The following is a 17985-nucleotide window of genomic DNA, read 5'->3' as shown; positions in this document are numbered from 1 at the left end:
ACAAAGAAATGGCTTATTTGGAAACTGAACGTGGGAACTCCTCTCCAACTGTCTTGTGTTTGGTCTGTAGCTTTTTAGTAATCTATTGATTCTATTTGTCTGAATCATACACACGGATAGAAAAGGACCTTAGTTTTATCCAAGGGCAAACAGCTCTTATTTCTCTTTTCAGGCCATCATAGCCAAATAATGAAACCGTATGCAAAACCCAGCACTGAAGTTTATCAGTAGCAAGACAATGGTGTGTTGTCTTAGCTGTAAAGCAAGTCAAGGCATGCAAAGTATAGCAGGAAGGAAACATCTAAGAAGATATCTGTATGTAGTGGTAGAAATGACAAAATTTCTCATAACTGGAAAAAGAATGAAGAGCATGCAGATCTATTATTATTATTATTATTATTATTATTATTATTATTGAGCCCCATCTGGAAGCAATTAAGCTAATATCTGGCAGTTGTACTGGGCAACTATATAGGTTCTTCCATTCAAAGGGCAGACAGTTAACCAACCCAGCTATTAAGATATTTGCTTCTAAAAACATCGCCCAAATGCTCTACGGGGCTGAGATATGGGGAATTGGCTTCAAATCTGAACTAGAGGTTCTACAAAATAATTTTTTGAGGCAAATTTTGGGGCTTTCCTTGTGGGACACCAGCTGCCCACCTCAAAGGTGAGTTGGGCCTTGCGTTGCTAGCAGCCAGAATTGATTTAGCCCATCTGAGATACGGGCACAGGCTAAATGCCTTCGAGGATCATACTTTTACTAAGCTCTGCTTCCAAGGAACCCTGAACAGAAGTATTCCATGCTGCAACATTTTGTTGCAGGCCTCCCTTGGTTGTCCCTACTGCAGGAACAGTGTTGTGTGCTAAACAGGAACAGTGTGTGTGCTAAGCAGTCCTGCGGGGACATATCTCTACCACCCTGAAATGCTCAAAATTAACTCGTGGCTCTAAAAATGCCAACACATTATGAAATAAATAAATAATCCTAGGATCTAGCCCTAAATACTGTAAATGAAGAACTGGAGCCTTTTCTTGTTCCAGAAATCACATGGACTTTGCCTTTCTTTCTGAAGGCACATGAATTCACATACCAGTTCCTTCTTCTGTTCCCGCTTAAATATCATGCTCAGCACTCTGCCTCAGTTCGGAGACATTTTTTTTAAGCTTTTTTCATGAAAACTCACCAGTATTTAAGTATGCATTTTTTTAATATATACATATGGGTATGCAGTTTTGCATAATAGAATGCATTTGATGTTATTTTCACTAATACATGCATTTGTATGTGTATTTTCCCCCAAATATATGCATTTTTGCATGCATTTCGATTAGCTGGAGAACAGCATCGCAAAATTCGGAGAACTGCAAATGTTGAAGATGGCTGTGTTTCAGTTCATGCATTGCTTCGGGAAGTGCGAATTAAGTAAAACCGAACCGAATTCTCCCCCAGTACAGTGGTACCTCGGGTTACATACGCTTCAGGTTACAGACTCCGCTAACCGAGAAATAGTGCTTCAGGTTAAGAACTTTGCTTCAGGATGAGAACAGAAATCGTGCAGCGGTGGGAGGCCCCATTAGCTAAAGTGGTTCCTCAGGTTAAGAACAGTTTCAGGTTAAGAACGGACCTCCGGAACGAATTAAGTATGTAACCAGAGGTACCACTGTACTAGCTGCTGCTGCTGCTGCTGCTACTACTTTTACTACAAACGAGAGCCAGCGTGGTGCAGTGCTTAGAGTATCGGATTATGACCTCACTCAACCATGAAGCTCACTGCCAGTCACTGCCTCTCAGCCTAACCCTGTGAGGATAAAATAGGGAGGAGGATAAGTATGTATGCCACCTTGAGTCCTTGGGCTAAATATAGGATTAAAATGGAATTTTAAAAAATTATAATCAGAATAATAATCTAGCAAACAAAGCTATAGCTATAGCTATACTTACCTGGCAAGGGAGATAATCACGAAGGTTGGTTTTCCCAGGGTGACGCTCACTCAGTGCAATCCAGGTGTGCTCACCTCTCCAATGCAGGAAACCTGATGGCATAATCTGCAAATAAAAACAGAAAGTCATGTAAAATCCTAAAGTAGGAAAGGCATTGCATCAGAAAGTGCCAGTCAAAGTGTTGCAGGGCAGAGCTGGCTATGGTGGTGATGACGATGGTGATGGGTGGAGGGATGCCAGCAGTTTCCAAGGTGAGAAATGAAAATGCAACAAGAATGCCCCTTAACACCATAGCTATAGATTGTTGCATGCTCCCCACTTCCCCTAGTGTTGAGGAGGTCCAACTGCAGCACTGTTGAGTTCAGTGTTCCTCCCTTTGGATGAGGGAGTCCTTGAGGTTAACAGCATGTTTGTAATGTAGGCTTTTTTCGCTCACAGATATACAGGTAGAGCAGGTTTGGTCTGCTACTCAGTTCCTCTGCTCTGCCATACTGTTCTTTGCTGCTGCTTACAGACAGACATCCATCTGCCCACCACCTGGTAACTCCTCTTCTTGTCACTTTAAAATTTCCTATAAATCCAGTACCATTTCCTCAGTCTGTCTGAAATTTCAGAGCTCTGATACCTTTGAGGAACAGGAGACTGTTCAGATGGAAAACACCAATGTTACAAGCAACAGAAGCCTACCTGGGTCACCCATCAGTGGCATCGGATTTATGGAAATAAATGAACTAGCTCCAAAACAATAATAAAATGAGCGCAATTGTGATAAAGAAGGGCAGCATTCAGCTAGGTTTCAGAGTGGACCTGTTGAGATTAATGGACCTAAGCTAACCATGTTCATTAATTTCAATGGGTGTGCTCTGAGTAAAATATTAAATGATTTAATTAAATGATTTAAGCTGAATAAATTAAATGATTTTAACTTGTAATAGTGGAAATGAAAGGAGTAGTGAAATGATTTCTTCCCCCCTCGCAAACTCCTGTTTACTTTCTCATAAATAAGTGAATGGTTGTGGCAAAAGTAAATTGCCCATGATTCATTGTCATGTTCCAACATTTACATGATTTCTAGACTGGTATAAATAGAAACCTTGCAGGTCTTAATGTCTCATCCTTATGAGGTCAACCTGATTTGATAACTCTTCAGTTGGCACATTCTCTTGTGCTTCATGGACCACTCTGCCTTGAAAATCTACAGGTTCGTGTTTCAAAACGGGATGAGTGTGTGGCACATGCTGACCTGCACATTCATTGCCCCACAGGGCTTTTATGTCAAGCCTCTGACTTCATGCTTCTTAGACTGGTTCATGTTTCAGTCTACAGTGCCAGTTTACAGCTTGCGACAACCTGCAAGCATAAGAAAGTCAAAACCTGTCTGCTGCAATCAGCATGTGTGCAGCGTTCATGTTAGTGGGTAGCATGAAATGTGAGGTAAGGAAGGCTTGAACTCACCTCACAAGGCTGTAAGGACGCCAACAACACATGCACTATGAGAGGACAGAACTGCTGGGTTTAGCAGTATCACTTGCTACATACATTTTAGGTCATAATATCACTTCTTTGTTCCGCAAATACGTTGGGAAGGGGGAAATTTCAGCAGACATAGCAAGGCCAGATCCAGTCAGCAAAACTGCTCGTCTGCAGTAAACGCCTTGAAATAATACTTTAACCACAACGAGTATGTAGCAAAATGTTGAACATCTTTAGCCATACAGGAAGTTGAAGGCTGAGATATCTCTAACCAATCAGAAGTTTCATAAGCCTCAGACCAGGAAACCCATTCCAAGTACAGTATATGCGAACGTTGCTGCAAAGAACTTCTCACTCGGCTTCTTCATCTTTATTTTTTTAAAATATTCTTTGTGCATTTGTAGGATGGCAAGACGAATGTGAAGTCCATCATGGCAAAGTTTAGCAACAACCCAGCCGGGGAGGTTGACAGCCGGCAAGGCAGAGCAGCAGGACAGCCACCGTCGGTGGCGAGGACTGCATTTGAGAAATTTAACCACCTGGAAAATGCCGCTGCACCTCCCAGACCCAGCAACATCCACAAATCTCCATCTTTTAAACCACCTTTGGGCACCAAACCTTCTGTTCCTGACACATCGGACAAGGACCCAAAACCACCCCATTTGAAGAGCAATGCAGTGGCTAGCAAGGTTGCTGCCTTGGCGCAGGCAGCTAACAGGGAAACGAATGAAAAACCTGGATTTCCTAGGCCTTTGGGTCCCAAACCTACTGACGGACTAAAAGCTGAATCCAAGCCATTGTTCCCAAAGCCTCCAGACAACAGATTGCCTGGTTCCACAGCACCAAAAAATGAACTCAGGCCACCGGGGCTACCAAGGTCGAATTTTAAACCTGAACCTCAAGGAAACGAGACAAAGCCTGTCTCTCAAGTGGCGGCTGGATTTAAAGAAAAAATAATCGCGGCCTCGCAGGAGAATGACCCCAAACCTCCTTTTCTGAAGCCAGCCCTTGGGAAGAAACCAGGTCTGCATCCTGTCCCCAATGAAGAGGCTCCCAAGAAATACCCCTCCTTGAATCCAACTTCTCCAAGCCCACTAGGCCTCAAACCCAAACCCAACTCATTTCTAATGGCCAAGGATGTCGAAGGAAAGAGAGACAATGGGGTGGATTCCACAGCCAGCCCTTTCCCTGGTGTAGCCTTGAGACATGTCTCCGACAAGAGCAACCTGTCTCCGGCCCTCCCAAAATCTTACAGCCAGCCGAGCAACGAAGAAGCAAGGCCAAGTGTGGCCAAGAATATTTTCAAAGTCTCTCAAGAGGATTCTGGGTCAACTTCTGGAGCACCTAAATTCACTGGTCTGCCCAGGGCGACTACAACAGGACCTTGGGATAGTAACTCTGAAAAAGAAGAGAAGGACAAGAATTTGCCGAGACGGAAGGCAATCCCTCCACCAGTCAAATTAGGTCTGGCCCCGCAGAAACCCAGCAGACCTCCAACAGTGAACCTTGAAAAATTCAGGAAATACACCGAAGAAAGTGAGTTATTCATCCCCTATTTGCTGTTGGTTTTATGCAAGGTGGGAAAAAAGCTTCTCTGTGCTGGTGGGGGGGACATAATAATAATAATGTGCCGTGTAAAAATATTTCCCCAATACATCTTGTACTGAATTGTGTTTTATTGCATAGTAGGGAATGTTCCATTGTCACTGATTCTCTCACTCTGTTGATTACCTAGAGCTTTTGACTGGGCCACGCTAGATATTTATTTCATTTGTTTACCAAAATGCATATACTGCTTGAATTGTACTAAAAGAGATGGGTGCAATTTTACCCTGATTGCCCTTTTTAAACAGGGGAAACAGCATCCACAGAGCTGATCAGGAGAGGAATGTGTTATCCTTTCCCCATTTGCCCTTTCCCACTCCAAGCTGCCCCTAAGGACTCTCCCACCTTGTGAAATTCGCTTCTTAATGTGTGTTTGCCTGCACTGGGAACTTCGTGAGGGAGGAGACCCTGCTAGACATGGCTATTTGGAAGGATGGAACAGTAACAAGAGAAAATGGTTAAGCACCTGCTCACTCCACACCGACACCCCCTCTGACTTTCTGGTGCCAAATCATCACTCTGGATATTGCTTTTCCTGATTAGAAAGCGGTCTTGAGGAAAAGTTATATACATTCAATGATATATTTTTTTCCAGGCGGAGAGAGGCTAAGTAGAACAGTGAAAGGTGGGGGACACTGCCTAGTTTCTCACCAAAAAATGAAGAATAGTGTGCATACATTTTGTCTCATATCTCAGGTTCTACAAACGCAAAAAACTCTGAAAAATGGGGCTTCTGGTCCATGTGGGGGTGGAGGGTGCAACTGTCCCTCTTCCGCTCTTGTGGATGCCCATGTATGACTCTGCGTGTAATATGTAGCCTAGACCACCAGCAGGAAGGCTAGAAGTATATATGGGGATGAAAAGTCCAGTTATGTTCATTCATCCTAAGGGGCAGCAGGGTGGGGGCAGAGGGGAAATCAGTATACAGTGGTACCACTGGTTATGTATTTAATTCCTTCTGGAGGTCCGTACTTAACCTGAAACTGTTCTTAACCTGAAGCACCACTTTAGCTAATGGGGCCTCCCGCTGCTGCCACGCTGCCACCGTGCGATTTCTGTTCTCATCCTGAGGTAAAGTTCTTAACCCGAGATACTATTTCTGGGTTAGCAGAGTCCGTAACCTGAAGTGTATGTAACCTGAAGCGTATGTAACCTGAGGTACCACTGTACAGCCTTTCTGAACCTGTCCCTGTTTGGAATTAAAACAGGAAAGTCTCAAAGCTTTCTCATGTAGAAAGCTTCCTTCATGTTGAAAATAAAAGTAAACTAGCACATCAGATAGAATTTTAGGGAAGGTTGCCAGAGGGGATTTTGGATGTGTGGAAACATTTAAATAATGCCATCCCCCATCTATGTTCTGAACTGGTGAAGTTCCAGAAGGATCAACCATCTGCCTTTTCCAAATTTGTGAACCCCCATTTTACTGCTTCGGACTTACAGCAGTCTAGGTGACCACAATGTTAGAACTGAGACCAGGACAGAGCTCCTGTGCCTGCGATAGCTGAATGGCAAGTAGAAAGCTGGCCAGTTTAACATTCCCCCATTGTTGCACCTCCATAATCAGGAACACCTGTTGAATAATGTATAAATGCGAGCTACTCCTTGTGCTAACTATCACTTTAAGCTTCCTATTATTTTATGCTGCATCATTATCTCAAATTAAATGCACGGAACTTGTTGTGTTCCTCCCTAAACTTTCACTTTCAACTTGTTCTTAGTTTTATTTTATTTTTACTTTTTTCGGACACTTATTACATAACTCGCTAGGCTTGCTGTTGAATCGCTTTCTATAATATTTCTAAAAGTTTGTTCTTTTTGTCTATTGAGGAGAAACATACAAATACACTTTACCAAAAAGTGCGTTCCTGGATGCTATTCGCCCCAGGAAGCGGGGAAAATGGGCACTATTATTATTTTTAAACATCCATCACCATGAAAGATGCATAGCCATACTTTTGTTTTCACCATTATAACAGTTTTGTGCTGCTTTTAATGCATGTGCTATATAAGTCACTTTTGAGTTAAGAAAAAAAAGCAACTTATACATGCAATTATGAATAATTTAAATATCTATTTATAAGTGTATTTCTACATGTGTAGCATAAATATATTGCTGGGTTGCTATTCTTCTTTTTTTAAAAAAAATATTGCTAGAACTAAGTCTTCCTGCATTTAAATAATTTCCATTAACTATTTGTAAGAATTAGTTTTTAAAAATATGTTTATAGTTATTAATTGATTGGAGTTAACTTTGTATGCACATTAATTTTGCAAGTAAATATATTTAAATAAAAGATGGGGAAAGTGGGTGGATTTTGTGTTTTAATTGTGTGAGACGACTGCTCTTCACTTGCTTCTTCTGTTGTCATGTATTAAGTTTGAACTTGTTTTAACTTCACTGTTTGTCTTGCCCCTGTCTCTTATTTATCTCTATTGCTTTCTCTCAGCTCTCCACCTTAGTCTTACCACACTCTAAATACTAATCTCACTTACTAAACCCCTTATGTATGGATCTTTGGCACTTTAATTACTCAGCTGTCTCCTTTTCGTCCTGTTTTAAGGAAAGCTTATCTCTGTCCCTTGGCATTTCCTCCTTGATGTACGATTTGATTGCTTTTCATTTTACATTGATATTGTATATAGTCTTTGCCATGCTCCATCCCAAACACCAGGTCTGACAACAGCTTATGGGAAGCAAGCTGAAAAAGAACAAGGAAGGGTTGAACGTCATTGTGCGTTGAGGTCCCCAAGACACCCCAAATAAGAACACAATGACACTTGATTTTTGTTTAAGGTTTTTGGCATGATTTTGGCCACAACTTTATTAAAAATACAGCAATGTGAGTGGTTGCTTAGGCATTGGTAGTGACTAACTGACCCCACACAGGGACAGCTCTGACATTCGCACCCCCCGCAAAGTCAGAAAGGGTAAGTCACCTGGGGAGAGAGACGGGACTGGGAACCATGCCTCACCTCTCCCCAGAATGCTCCCAGGTGCTCTTGCGTGGCCCTGGCCCCTTGCCAGGGGGTTCGGACAAAAGCATGGCGAGCCCCTGGGTTCCTTTAATGGAAAACCCTTGCAGCAGCAGCATTTTGGAGGGGCAGGCACAGCCAAATCCATACCCCTCCACCAACCAATTCCCAAACCAATGCCTAACTGCAACCTTACGAGTTGTGATGATTTGCTACGCAGTAGGCAAAAACCAAATGGCACCAGCCAATCAGCCAAATGGACAAAATTCCTACCAGGCCCCTGCCCCAAAGCAGACGACCCCATGACAGGTCAAGCAAACAGCCTAACATTAGGGAGGGAGGGAGGGAGGGTGATCCGAAGCACGCAGCGAAAGAGGAAGCTCATCACTGCGTGCAGTGTATTTAACAAACAGGGCTGTCAATCAATAAATGGCAACATATAAATCTCCCCAGTAACAGCCCGCCCCTGCTTAAAGATGGCCAAACTCTTTTACCCAGCAACAGTGAGGTGTCTTGTCAGCCCCCACCGCAACACGTGCTCTCCATGAGGGAGAACACGCTTTGCTCTATTCAAAGTCCCCTACAACTGCATTAAAGTAAAAAATAAAAATGCAGGGAGATCCAAATCATTCCTCTTTCTATGGCACACGCTCACACTTATATATAAGAGGCGCAACAGATGCCAGTTACCAGCACTGAAAGACCTACATCTAGCAAGATGGCAACAAAATACAAGCGTCTGTGTTTTAAGTAGCATGCAAGAAAAAGGAAACTTCTGCAGATGCAGTAGGAAGTGGATGTTGTTACAATTAAGCAATTTGGGAACTTTTTTATTTTTTAAGAAACACCGACGTGCAAACATGTGCCTACTAAAGTTCCCATGGTAAGCTGCTGTTGTTTTAAAATCAAACTGCAAATTGCTGTGGGAATGAGAAGACGACTGGAAGAAAAAGAGAAAGCGAGAGAAACTGAAATGGATACATTCAACCTTCCCTATCTATCCTTCATGCAAATTGCAATGCTAGGTTCCTCCTGTATATAAAAATGGAGCTCCCTGTGATTTCCCCCTTAAATATTACAGTGGTACCTCGGGTTAAGAACTTAATTCGTTCTTGAGGTCCGTTCTTAACCTGAAACTGTTGTTAACCTGGGGTACCACTTTAGCTAATGGGGCCTCCCGCTGCCGCCGCACGATTTCTGTTCTCATCCTGAAGAAAAGTTCTTAACCTGAGGTACTATTTCTGGGTTAGTGGAGTCTGTAACCTGAAGTGTCTGTAACCTGAAGCGTCTGTAACCAGAGGTACCACTGTATAACTTTTTCTTCCCTTGCAGGCTCCAGCAAACCCCATGTGGCAGGTTTACCCCCTGTACTTCCACTGCCTGTTTCGACCCTGCATACCACCACCCAGCTGCCTCCACCGCCTCCTCCATCAGCTTCCCATCCATCAGCACAAGCTCCGGTACTTCCACCAAGAAACATCAAGCCCAAGTATGTCTCTGTGTAAATGAAAGTGAAATCTGTGGGGGGGGGGGAGGTTACATTCTGCTCTCATTTCACAGGGAATGAGGGAGCTTCTGATGTCACATCTATCAAAGTGTCTTCCCCGTACAGTCATCCTGAAGTTCCTTGTCTTTGGCACTCATCATGCCCCTTGTTTTCTTTCGCTGCTTTGTGATGAGGATGCTATCCTTGACACGGTCAAGGGGCACGGGTGGTGCTCTTGGGCTTGCCGATCGGAAGGTCGGCAGTTCGAATCCCCGCGACGGGGTGAGCTCCCATTGCTCTGTCCCAGCTCCTGCCAACCTAGCAGTTCGAAAGCACACCAGTGCAAGTAGATAAATAGGTACCGCTGCGGCGGGAAGGTAAACGGCATGTCCTTGAACCCTAGAGGCCATGCAAAAGCCAAACTAGACATAATGCGCCAGTAGCCGCCACATTTCTTTAATCATCCACCTCTGAACCCCAGATGTTCTTGGACTACAACTCCCATCATTCTCAGCCAGCTAATGTATTTGTGACTATATTTTTTAAAATGGGCATAAGTGATTTTTATGCAAATGATCACCCTCTTTCCCCTCTTCTATAGTGATGCTTAAGCAGCCCCCCTATTCATGCCAAAGATGAGTGTTTGTGTCTTTCCCCCCCCACATGAAAATGTAAAGCTAAACATTTCTCTGCCTTATCTCCCCATAGTTTGTCACCTGAACTTACTGGCAGTGAGCAAGGCCAGGAGAAAAATAAATTCACTGGGCAAGTGAGGGCAGTGCACAGAGGAAGGAGAAAGTGTTCTGCCCTCTCATTCACATCACTTTTCATGTTAATATACTAACAATGGAGTCAGGTGCAGAGTAATGATGGCTTTGTAGCCAAAACATGGCTACTGGAAAACAAAAGGGAAAGATCAGCATGATCAGCATAATGCCAAGGTTTGCAGAAGAGAAAGGGGTTAGGGAGGGGGAACACTAGGAGGCAAAAACCTTTAAAAAACAGCCCAGAGCACTTCACACTGCAACATTTTATTGCAGGTCTCCCTTTGGTTAAAATAAGAACCACAACCCCCTCTCCTTTATATGTGAATATGTGATTCTAGAAGAAACACATGATCAAATAAAAGTGGCACCATTTTTGTCTAGTTTGGCCCTATGGTGAGATGTTTTCAGTCAGTATTCTAAGTACAGTGGTACCTCGGGTTAAGTACTTAATTCGTTCCAGAGGTCCATACTTAACCTGAAACTGTTCTTAACCTGAAGCACCACTTTAGCTGCCGCGCCGCTGGAGCCTGATTTCTGTTCTCATCCTGAAGCAAAGTTCTTAACCTGAAGCACTATTTCTGGGTTAGCGGAGTCTGTAACCTGAAGCGTATGTAACCTGAAGCGTATGTAACCCGAGGTACCACTGTAAGGGTCAAAGATAAGTCTATGAGGCCAAAGTTTTCTCCAGTCGCAGCAGAACATCCGGCCAGGAAATATGAGTTTTGAGAAGGCATTTGAAGGGAGAGAGAGAGACTGAGAGAGACACAATCTAGTGCCTGGCTTTCTATTGATAATCCTCAGGCCTGCTTCACGCATGGAAGATCTGAAATGGTAGTTACTTGAGAATGCAGATATGCATACTTTGTGGCAAGCAAGTCCTGTGATATATAGCTGCTGATCAGGTGATTTTTCCTTTGCAACAGCAAATTAGAAAAAGGAAGGGCTGTGATGACATTGCAAAACATTTCTGAAAACGCATGAAAAGCTGCACATACATACATCATTTTATTTGCATGCTGTCTTTCCACAGTTCAAACCATGCTCAAGGCGACTTACAACATGGAAAAATACATAATTGCAAACATCTTTTGTTATGCAAACATAACAAAAGTAGTCATAAACCATCAATAAAACATTAAGAAATACACAACCAAACGGAACAATTTCTGCATAAACTATGATAAGATCTTAAATAAAGATACAAAAAATAAAATAAATAACAGCAACAACCCCCTCCCCCCCCAAAAAAACCCTCTATAAATGGTAACGCAGTCCAAGAATCTTTTCAGCGATTTCAGCTTTTGTAGCTGGAGTCAGTCCGGGCCACGCCATCCCATGCCAGGTCTGCAAGGCAGGGAGCAAATCTTCCTGGACTCACAGCCAAGGACTCTCACACATTTTGACACTGAATACTAATTGCTGGGGAGCACAACTGGACAGAATGCTATTGCACTTGCAGGCTTCCCACTGGCATCTGGTTGGCCACTGTGGAACAAGATGCTGGACTTGGTGGACCTTTGGCTTGATCCACCAAGCTCTTATTATGTGCTTACACACATGCACTCACTCACATATTGTAGCACCCTGCTTGTGGTTAACGCTTAGCTGGAATGAAATATTCAACGCAGCAATAGAGAAATTAAAATAATAATTTATTTGTCAGACAAATAAATAAGAGACACAGTGGTATATGGTTACCAAAGCTCTGCCCACTCCAGCCCTGATGGCCAGCACTTATATTTCCTCAGCCCAGCCCCCTTGCTCCTCCTTTGGCTGCCTCTGTCCAATCAGCCTGGTTGAAATTCCTATTGGCTGTTTGCTAGAACCAATCATAAAAGATACACCCATTTCCTATTACCTTTTATGGGAGACAAAGAGCTATATTTCCTTTTATCCATAAATGGCAGACAAATAGCCATATATCTTACATTTGCCTCGACCAGGCACCTTAATTACCAGATCATCTTTGCCCTATTGCCCTATTACCCTATTGCCCTTTCACTCCAAAACAGATGGCTAATGGTTTTAATTTTTATCTTAAACAGAGATCTTGGGTTCACCTTCTCACACACAATCAATGAAATAAGAATCTAACATAAGAATCTAACATTTCTTACTTTCTAAATCCTTTGCATAATTACATTTAAGCCAATATATTTCATACATTAACATATATAGCTTTTTAGAAGGAAAGGAACTTAGTAAAAACAGTTTCCAAAAGCAACCCCTTAAATTTACACCCCCCTTTCAAGCCAGCTGCTGTTGCTATTAGCTCTTGCCCTTTAACCTTAGGAAGATATGGCTCGAGTCTGATGGGAGGCACATGGTATTTCTGTTAAACAATAAATCTCACTATTTACCAACTCTTAATTGTGTTTTTGCAGCTTGATTGTATTCTGTAATTTGTATGGTCAATATGACCTCTGCTCCCAGCCTGTAATTTCCTTTTACAACCCTGAGGTACTGCTATAGATCAGAGGGGCCCTGTTTAGGAAGATAAACATCTGCCAAAGTACTTAGCCAGCTGGTTTCTGCCTGGCATGAGAGATACAAACATTTACAAATATATTTTTTAAGCTCATTTTAAAATACAGATCTTGATCAGATGCCTCAATATGCCTTGCTATATGATGCTATCTGAATGTATGGAGGAGCAGGATTGCATGTTGCTGAATGGCCTCAATGGATTCAGTGTATGAGGCCCAGTGCCAAGGGTCTTCTGGCAGTTCCCTCACTGCGAGAAGTGAGGTTACAGGGAACCAAGCAGAGGGCCTTCTCAATAGTGGTGCCCACTCTGTGGAATGCCCTCCCATCAGATGTCAAGGAAATAAACAACTACAGTGGTACCTCAGTCTAAGAACAGTCCTGTTAACGAAAGATTCGGGCAACACACTCTGCAAAACCGGAAGTAGGTGTTCCGGATAGCGAACTTTGCCCCAGAAGAGGAATGGAAGCCGACTGGTGGAAGGGCACCGGTGGCGGGAAGACTCAATGAGGAAAGCGCACCTCGGTTTAAGAACGCTTTCGGTGTAAGAACGGACTTCCGGAACGAATTAAGTTCGTCAACGGAGGTACCACTGTATCTAACTTTTAGAAAACATCTGTAGGGAGCCCTGTTTAGGGAAGTTTTTAATGTTTGAAGCTTTATTCTGTTTTTAATGTTCTGTTGAAAGCCACCCAGAGTGGCTGGGGAAACCCAGCCAGATGGGCGGGGTAGAAATAATAAATTATATTATATATTATATATTACATGGTACATGTCTGAAAGAGACCGTTGTCTTCATTGAGGGCTCCCCAGATGTGATCAAGACCACTCTTTGGTGCATCCAGCTGTAGGTGTGGCAATCTTTCCCAATCTCTGCTTTCATCTCCAGATTTCTTGCTGTCACTACACCCGTTAGAAAAAAAAAGAAAATAAAACCTGCCAGGGAAAGGTGTCAGATTCAAACTTAATAAGACTGCAGGCCTGTATTCCTTTACTTAGGACTCCTTGGGATCAGTGGGGGCTACATTTGTGGGGATGTCAGGTTTGCATTTTTGGGTATAGAAAGTATTGGTTTAAAGTGCAGAGATCTTTCCTATTCTAATTAATTCAAGCAGGTTCTGGAAGCTTCTCTATGTGATACAAGCTGGTACAAGCTAGAAGTTTCTAGCTAACAAGCAAGCTTCTATTTTGCCTAGAAACAAGCAGAGAAACTGAACAGCTGGTTCAAACTGGTTCTGTTATCTCTTTCACTCAAGGTCCTGCTGACTATAATACAGTAATAGGCCAGAAGAAGCTGGGGTTTCACTTTCTGTTTCTCCTGCTGGTGTGCTGGTCAGTACAGTGGCATCTTAATCTGTTCCGGGAGCTGGTTCAACTCCTGAAACTATTTGAAAACCAAGGTGTGGCTTTCGATTGGGTGCAGGAGCTTCCGCATTGGATATTTCGCTTTTGAAAAATGTTTGCAAACTGGAAGACTTACTTCTGGGTTTGCGACGTTCAGGAGCCAATTTGTTTGGGAGCCAAGCTGTTCGAGTACCAAGATACCACTGTACATAGTATGCTTAAGTGCTAAGGTTTTAGTCTTATTGTAAGTTTAAGTTAAGTCTGCTGCAGCTGGATTTCTTGTGGACTGTACCAATCCTGAAGATGTTGGATTGTGACTGTATAGCTCATTTGCCTTCAGTAGTAAAACAAAAAAACAATCTGCTGAATGAGGTTAATTGCCTCTGAGTTATTACTGGGAATCCTGCATCGTGTTTTATGTTTTTACTCTGCTAACTATACGTTGGTGTCTGCTCTGGATCAATACGGAGCAGAATTCATTGCATGGAGAAATGGGAAAACCTAATTTCATTAGAGGGTGTTTTTGTCCCAGCTTCTGTCATCTGAACCAGCTGAATCCGGCCCATAGGCTTCATAAACCTTCTCTGATGGCTTGGCTTTCAGTCAAAAGAGTGTTACGGGAATTGCAGTTGCATCTTTTTTCTCTTTGAACCTGTTCACCTTTTTCTTTTCATAGGGACAATGAAGAAAGCTATGATGATGTTGAGTTTGGAGGTAAGGCTAATCCATTTTTGTTAAGACGGGCATTAGAAAATTTGTACGTGGGAACTGCGAGAAAGCGTTAGAATGTGGAGTGCTCCTGTTCGGGTGCCAGCCACCCCCATTTCCACTATACTCCATTCCCCTTCCACTGTTTTCCATTACCGCCTCTCCCTTACAGGCAGCCCATTCTGTATTTCATGCCCTCCATCCCTGCTCAGTCCTTATCAGACTGGTTTTTGGGAGAGGCTTTTTCCCTAGTACTTCTGAGAACCTAGGTGTTCTTGGCCAATACCTCCTGTTTGTGCGTGCGTGGTGCCATTTTGGCTATGTAAGGATAACTTATCTCCCCCATCCCCCACCCACCTGTCAATCCCCTGGTGATGTAAGGTGACCCAATTTTGCCTGCATGGCATGAAATTAAACCATGTGAAGAAAGCCACAGCCCACAAAGGGCCAATAAGAGCCAGTGTGGTGTAGTGGTTAAGAGCGGTAGTCTCGTAATCTGGGGAACCGGGTTCGCGTCTCCGCTCCTCCACATGCAGCTGCTGGGTGACCTTGGGCCAGTCACACTTCTTTGAAGTCTCTCAGCCCCACTCACCTCACAGAGTGTTTGTTGTGGGGGAGGAAGGGAAAGGAGAATGTTAGCCGCTTTGAGACTCCTGAAGGGGAGTGAAAGGCGGGATATCAAATCCAAACTCTTCTTCTTCTTCTTCTTCAATAAACAGCTGGTTGTTGGCGCTGGCAAACTCCAGTACACAGACATTGGCACAGGGCTTTGCTGGCACCACTGATTGGCAGTCATGTGTGACATGAGGTGCAGAGAAGGTGGGCATAACTGGCCTGAACGACCTTGTGGCCCAAATGCCACAAGGTGGGCCTGATTTTCCCACTGCTGCTATATAGGATGATGGTGATGGCTGCTGCAATACAGCCTTATGAATCTGAATGTCCTATAAACCTATATCATTACTCCCTCCTCCCAGGTAACCCTAATAACACTGTATTTCTGTGAGGAAGAGCTGGGGATCTCCCAACAGAAAATCCTGAATATTCATACACCTTGCCCAACTACAGTACCTAGAATTCCTTGCAAGAAGCCATAGCTGCCAAAGTCTAATAATAATAATAATAATTAATAGCAGTCAAAGTGATATAAATGTATTGATAAAATAAGATAATGAGAAAGTTAAACAAATAGCATTTATACAGAGTATAATTTATAATGATATAGCATGTATATATAAACCTTATGCCATGTATTTATAGCATGTAGTACATAACATAATATATAGTTGGTTTTCAGTATGTAGTCGGGGGGGGGAATTGAAATCAAGTTGTGGTGCTTGAGGTGCATACTATAGCACAGGCTTCCTCAACCTCGGCCCTCCAGATGTTTTTGGCCTACAACTCCCATGATCCCTAGCAAGCAGGACCAGTGATCAGGAATGATGAGAATTGTAGTCTCAAAACATCTGGAGGGCCGAGGTTGAGGAAGCCTGCTGTAGCTGATAAGCAGCTGGCATGAAGTATATTCATCTGCTACAATTTCATTTCAGTTTTTATCAAATATAGATTATGCCATATATTTAGTTTTATGTGGAAAGATACTGAGGACTATAAATATATGGCATAATCTGTATTTGAGTTAGACAAAAAATTTCGCAAGTCAAAATACCCAACTTTGTCCTAGGCAACGCCGTCCTTTGCCCAACACTTTTTGTTTAGAGGGCAATCCATAGACTTTCTACCCTCTTATTATATACGGATATGATTATATTATATACAAAATCTTCCCTGCAACAGAAAATTAACAATAAATGTTTGCCTTTTGATTCTTCAGGAAATGGGGATCCAGATGAGGTCAGTATCACCATTCACAACATAGATAAATGCATCACAACTGTCTTTCATTAACACCCGCTTTCATGAATGCAGAGGCGTGCCGTGGGAGGTTCTGTTACCAGTGTGTCTGTGGAAAGAGGGGAAAGGGAGATTGTTTCATTTGGATATCTGCATTGGATTTTAATATTTTAATGTTTTGCATTATTTAATTATTTTGATATGGATGTTTCACGCCCTGGGACCATAAGGTCGAAGATGGGTGTGGCGATCACACAGGGTCGCTGGACGTTTGACGGTCTATTGATCCCTGTGCCACCACTGTGATTGCTTCCCCGCTGCCACCAACCCGTTTCTCTCGGGTACACACGGAGTCCAGACAGTTGTTAACATTAAATCAAATAAGCAAGTTTATTTTATAAGCATTAACAAGGTTATGGTTTCAGATAACTTTTCTTGTCAGTTTCTTAATTTTAGTTTCTTTACTGACCTATACCTTCCTAATAACTTCTAATTGATTATCCCATCCCATCTGTCTATCTGACTCCTCCTAACAGTTTCACTCACTCTCACATCAAAACTAGACCAACCCACAGACTTATCCTCCCTCTTCCTTCTCCAACTCCCAACTAACTTCCAAATAACACCAACTCTGACTCTAACTCCTCCCCTTGGGTTCCCACTGGCCAATCACTTCACACTCATTTAACCCTTTCCTTATGACCCACCTAGGAGGGCAAACGCCACAGTGGGTTATAAATCAAAGAAGTGATCATTAATAGTAATAAGCTGTGGGAACATTCATTTGTCACTGGATCAACACATCTTAATTTGGGTACACAACTTGTGACTCATAAGCCAAGCAAGGGCCGCAGAACATGTGTTGTGGTCTTCCACAGGGTTGAGGAACCTGTAGTTCTTCAGATGTTACTGGACAGCAACTCCCATCAGCCACAGCCAGCATTGCCCGTGGCCAGAGATGATGGGACTTGTAGTCCAGCAACATTTGGAGGGCCACAGGTTCCCCCTACCCCAGTCTACAAAGTGCTTGCTCTGTTTGTAATCTCTGGAAGGGCTTAGCTGAAAGGAGAGTGTAAAGAACTGCAATAATGGCTCAGGGCGAGTGAGAAGTTGTTTTGGCAGTAGATGCAACTCAGTGACATTCATGTGTTCATTATACCCAGAATGAACACCTGGAAATGGCTACAGTCTGGGAAATATTTGATGTTCTTAAATAGCTGAATGGTCAAGGTCTAAAGAAGACCTTATTTCATACAACAAATTGGGTTTGAAATAATGAAATGCCACATACAATTTGCTGTCCTAGTACTAGTCTTAAAAAGAAATTGTTGCACTTGAACTACGT

The 17985-nt window shown here is 42.9% G+C and overlaps 1 protein-coding gene across 3 annotated transcripts in view; it reads left to right on the top strand.

The window, feature by feature from the left end:
- Positions 1 to 17985, top strand: part of FYB1 (FYN binding protein 1) — a 50651-nt gene that overhangs the window by 7578 nt on the left and 25088 nt on the right. For all 3 annotated transcript variants that reach the window (XM_080972519.1, XM_080972518.1, XM_080972517.1), the window contains exons 2-5: positions 3823 to 4954; positions 9329 to 9485; positions 14755 to 14792; positions 16621 to 16640. In XM_080972519.1, the coding sequence (XP_080828645.1) occupies positions 3823 to 4954; positions 9329 to 9485; positions 14755 to 14792; positions 16621 to 16640 (1347 nt within the window). The remainder of the gene's footprint in view (positions 1 to 3822; positions 4955 to 9328; positions 9486 to 14754; positions 14793 to 16620; positions 16641 to 17985) is intronic.

The sequence above is a fragment of the Podarcis pityusensis genome, assembly GCF_964106645.2.
Source record: "Podarcis pityusensis genome assembly, chromosome: 11".
In the NCBI taxonomy this organism is placed as follows: Eukaryota; Metazoa; Chordata; class Lepidosauria; order Squamata; family Lacertidae; genus Podarcis; species Podarcis pityusensis.
This window is presented reverse-complemented; position numbering and strand designations above follow the sequence as displayed.